This window comes from Malus domestica, chromosome 08 (assembly GCF_042453785.1).
Source record: "Malus domestica chromosome 08, GDT2T_hap1".
NCBI classification, from domain to species: Eukaryota; Viridiplantae; Streptophyta; class Magnoliopsida; order Rosales; family Rosaceae; genus Malus; species Malus domestica.
In genome coordinates this window covers 27,266,950-27,271,882 of record NC_091668.1, presented here as the reverse complement: position 1 = coordinate 27,271,882, position 4,933 = coordinate 27,266,950, and the positions used below count along the sequence as shown (strand labels likewise).

The 4,933-nt window shown below is 44.0% G+C and overlaps 1 protein-coding gene across 3 annotated transcripts; it reads right to left on the bottom strand.

The window, feature by feature from the left end:
• Positions 1–1,482: 1,482 nt before the first annotated feature.
• LOC103421342 (probable inactive poly [ADP-ribose] polymerase SRO3) lies at positions 1,483–4,670 on the bottom strand. Of its 3 annotated transcripts, none has more exons than XM_029107274.2 (6): positions 3,650–4,670; positions 3,204–3,442; positions 2,995–3,113; positions 2,768–2,870; positions 1,948–2,099; positions 1,483–1,765 (listed from the first exon to the last, which is right to left on the bottom strand). In XM_029107274.2, exons 1-5 carry the CDS (start codon positions 4,555–4,557, stop codon positions 2,050–2,052), a joined length of 1,419 nt encoding a protein of 472 aa, XP_028963107.2. In that variant the 5' UTR covers positions 4,558–4,670; the 3' UTR covers positions 1,483–1,765; positions 1,948–2,049. The 3 variants fall into 3 exon arrangements, with proteins under 3 accessions (XP_028963107.2, XP_028963106.2, XP_028963108.2); XM_029107273.2 differs by having other exon boundaries at positions 1,483–1,757; XM_029107275.2 differs by having other exon boundaries at positions 1,483–1,749.
• Between the last annotated feature and the right edge of the window lie 263 nt (positions 4,671–4,933).

Sequence of the window (4,933 nt, the reverse complement as noted above, 5' to 3'; positions counted from 1 at the left end):
GTAGTACTAAGTGGCATGAACCACCAATCTTACACCTCTAGTTTTACTTTTTCCATAATTTGTTCTTCTTTCTTTGGCACTACCTCCTGCAAGATCATGCACCAAGAAAATAGGAGCACTGCCCTAATAGTGGGGCCGAGAAAAGTTGCGGCACTAAGCCTATGTGGTTGAAACATTTTTCCAACTCTTTAGGGGTGGTGGTGGGCCGTGGGGGGTAACAAAATGCAAATTGCATTGAAAACATGTAGCCCAAGTGATGAAGGAAATTTTTAATGTGCCGCAAATACAATCTAGTACACAAATCACTTTTATAAGACGTTTGGTGTAATGGGCAGTGTTTCTAGCACGCTAACGAAGTGATGGGGCATGATTTTGGGTTGTTTGGGCTTGAGTAGTGATTAATTGTAGCGCCGGTTGTTTATATTCGTTTGTGCGGATTTTGTTCGTTGCACCGGTTGTTTATATTGCTGTGATAGACTTTGGTTTGTTTTTCGTCTTTATGAGAACTCATTTCATGTAATGTTGACGTTTATTTGATGAAAGATATTTTTTTGTTGGACAAAAATGGAGTGGCGATGATTTGATTTTAGTGGATGTAACTGCTCACCGGTCAGATATGTGCATGTATGGCTTTGTGCGGTAAAAGCTATACTTACCTAAAAGTCAACTTAAGAGTCCAATAGATGATGAATTAATTTGTTTTATTTTTATTTTATTTTATGGGTTTTTCTGGTTGTTGGATCTTCCAACAAAAGAGAGATGATGATAGCTCTGTTGCTTGAGAGGATTCCACTTATGGTGAATTATTATGAGTAGCACTTCATGGTAGGGTGTGGTGCATGTATAGCCCATTCACACATACCTAGTTGGTGACGAGTACAAGGACCTTTGTGGAATTTTATTTTTGAGCATTCAGTATTCAATCGAGTACTTCACGTGTCATAAAAAAACTGAAGAGATACCGTTGGAAGTTGTCCATTTTTTTGGGTCTCAAATGGGCGTGAAAACATATAAGAACTCTTGAATGGAGATGGAAAAGAGACGTAATCTAGTTTCTATGGAAATGGCAAGATCTTGGACAGAAGAAGATGGGGTTGACTCGTATCATTTTGACTTGATTCTGATTTCTCTATGTTCTTTTTTTTAAGAATACCAGGTTGGGCTCTTCTCCTACCCGTATAGAATAGAATATGCTGAGCCAAATCTTCTTTATGTAAAACCTACTTTATTTAAATCGGAAAAATCGTACCTAGAATTTTTTTAATCCACCTCGTTTTCTACTTGGTGCGATGGCAAGTGCCTTCGCCCATAAGCGGTAGGTCTCGGGTTCGAGACTTGGGAGCAGCCTCTCCATAAATGGGGGTAAGGCTAGCCGACATTCACCTCTCCCAGATCTTGCGTAAAGCGGGAGCCTTGTGCACAGGGTACGACCACCTCGTTTTCCACTGCATAGGGGATTTTTACAACTCACAGTTAAACACATTTGTCAAACGATGTCTTTTGGGAAACGATATCCTCACACATTTCTTGCTCCTGTTATAGCACTTGCCAGTTTAGACATAACATTTACACGATAACAATTTCATTTGGAATTAGGCTGCACGTTCAAAGGCGACCGGATTGGGGTCTGAACTCAGGTTTCCACCACCAGTTGGGAGATCTGTTTTACCCAGAAGGGACATAGAGATTGGGATTGGGACCAGTAAGCCACTCCAAAATGTGTGCAGCTTGAAGCTCCGGCGCGTATTTCTGCACAACTGCAAAACTAACAATGAGAAAGTCTTTATGGCACCAAATTGTCTACCGCCCCTCGCTGATTTGAAATAGCGTTCTTTCTTTACGAATAACACATGAAATAATACATCACAGACCACACCAAATGTACTATCCTTTGACACAAAACATATACAGAATTGCCAGATAACGATCATCAAAATAAATACTCACAGTTCACGATGAAGATTTGGACAAGTTACAACTCGCAAACAAGTTCATCAAATCTGCAACTGAGACATTTTAGACCGCCTTGACTTGCATGATAATACACCTTCAGCCATCCATGCCAAGCAACCGAAGTACTGATTGATGAACTCTTTCTTCTGAAAAGCAAAACTTCCACATAAGCCATCATAACAGATCCAGGCGCATACCGCTGCGCTCATGTTTGAAATCTTATCACTCAGTTGTTGAAATTTTAACGCTCACGAGGCACCCGCACTGCCCCACACACACACACACTCACACACAAAACACAAGCCTCTTCCATGAAGGCGAATATCGTAAGAAGATGCCATTCCAATTTGTTAATGAAAATAACGGAACTTTACAGCAATCCCGCAACAGCAGGCATAACACACCACACAAATTCGTGCACATGAGCATAAGCTGCACAAACATTCACATACACAGGAGCACCAACTGTCATACTTGAGAATGTTTAATTCTCGTACAACCTTGGATATAGGAAAACCAGTCTCAACCTCAATGCAGGCTTCTTTGTTGAATTACGTAACAAGAGAACACAAGTACTAACAGACAATGAACACTGCCTTTCTTCAATGCTAAACTGAAAGCATATTTGCTACATGTATGATTCGGCAAACCAGGAAAAAAAAATTGGAATAGCTTTCGTTGTTTTGTATGGTTGGGCATTTTCACCCTGATCCTAGTATGAATTTCAAGAAGGGGGGTACATATGGTTCCATCAATTGTAGACACCATGACAACACATTTATATACGTCTTCCAGCAAAACAAAACCTAAGAACCTTGCTTCTGGAGACGCAAGTCGTTAAGAGCAGATGCCATCAATTGCTCCCCAGTAACTGATCTACACTTTTTGACGAAATCATCTCTCGCCAGCTTTCCACCCTGCAACATTGAGAAACACCGAAAACATTTTTATTCTTAGATTACGTTTTATTGTTCATATCTTTTATAATACACAGAGAGACAATATGACCCACAATTCTGAACCGGTGAAAAGAAGATTCACCTTCAACGCGCAAACCAGAGAGGACAGTTCCTGAACTTTACAAGGAGGAAGGTAGCTCTGAATCTTCGAAATTAACATATCTACAGGGTAAGCTCTTCGCGCCGAACCTCCCAATTGAGCTGAAATCCACAAAACAAAACCAGTTATCATCAATGAAACAAAGAAACACAATAAAGCAACCGTAACAAATAGAATCGAAAGAAACATACCTGGCACGTAATTCGATTTGTAGGTCACAACACACTCGGGAAGAACGTGTCGATTCATGTTGGTCGACCATATCACATACGACTTAGGATTCTTAGGATCATCTGCGCCATTATCGAATTCCACACTAGAAGGGTAGCATTGCTTAGAACCTGCCTCGATTTTTTCAACACTGCCTAGTATAACCCGGCACAAAATAGCATATTTTTCGCCATTATCATCCCGTTCCGACTGCCCACAACTGCAGAATTCAGCATTACAATATCAAATTATCAACAATTCAAAGGGAATGTTGGGCAACGGCCACCCTCGACTATACTGCGGCAGTAATATCTCCGAGTCAAAGCCGTATAAACGAGAAATGTAGATGGAGAATGAGGGCCATTTGGTCACATAATTCCAATTGGGTTTTTGGTATTGTTGAAATGAAACACAAATTTGAAATTACCTCATGAAAGGCGCCGATAAATGCGAAAGGTGAAGACCGACGCCATGCGACTGCGTCCCAGAAACCTTGCTGGGTGCGCCGAACCCATGTGTCAAAATGCCTCTCACATCGCTGCCCGAGACGCCGCACCAGGCGTATACAACATTGGCCGAGCCCCGAGCCGCCTTGGTGATCTCAATCTGCTTCTGAAACACCTCCAATCGAGCCTTATCCAACGGTCCGTCACGAACGCACTGATGAACTGCCGTCACAGCAGCCGAGAGATCGACCTTCCTCATCCCCGCGAGAAACAAATTGCTGCACACTGTGTAAACCCTCTCAACTCCTCCCAGCAACCTCACATTCGGCCACTCCGAACTCAGCGGCCTTATCGACGATGTCACTTCGTCCTCATCCGCCGGCTCTTCCTCCGTCCGCCTCTTGCCCAAAACCCGACCCGATACATTGACCCGTTGGTTGATTTGGACCTTCGGACTATCCGACCGGTCCACCAAATCCTCGCTGACAAACGCCTTAGGGAAGAAGGGCCTGCCGTTCACGTCAATCCAAGCGATAGATCTCTGACTCCCAGCCCCCAAATCAATCTGCAACATTCGCACAAAGTCAAACAACACCGTTGACCCCTCCATTTCAACGCTGACCACCGCCTTGCGCTCCGCGAAACCTGCACGCAGAAATTCGACGATCGGGTTCGGCAAGTCGTCCCAGGACTCGTTCTGGAAGAACATAACCCGTGCCGGGGCAGCGCTCCGCTTGAAATTGGAGGGGTAATGCATCCGATTGGACGTCCGATTGCAGAAGTTTTTAGAGCTCGCTGAGGAAGACGACGGCGAGAGGATCCCCTTCGGAACCCTAACGGTGACCGATTGGAGGATTTTCTTGGGGGTGGCGGCGGCGTAGGAAGCCATGGATTCTACTGCGTAGAGCTTTTCGAGCTGATGCGACGGCCTCGCAGAACTCAAAGAACTCGTAGAATCAGGGGACTTCGCGTTGGCGTACGGTTTTTATCGCGGGAATTTGGGGTTGTATGAAATTACTAGAACGCCCCCTTTGAGGCGGTGCTTTTTGTTCGAATGGTTCGAGTTGATGAAAGGGCATGCGAGGTAATTTGCGCTTGGGTTTATGCGGCTGCCGTTTCGGTTTACTTCGGCCCAAAGGAAATTAATTGAAGAGAGAGAGAGAGACCGTTGGAATGGATTAATGAGGTGGCTCTGGTAATTTGAATGAGTTTTTATAGTGCACAAGGCGGAAGGAAATCCTTTTGGGACAAGGAATCCCACTCTT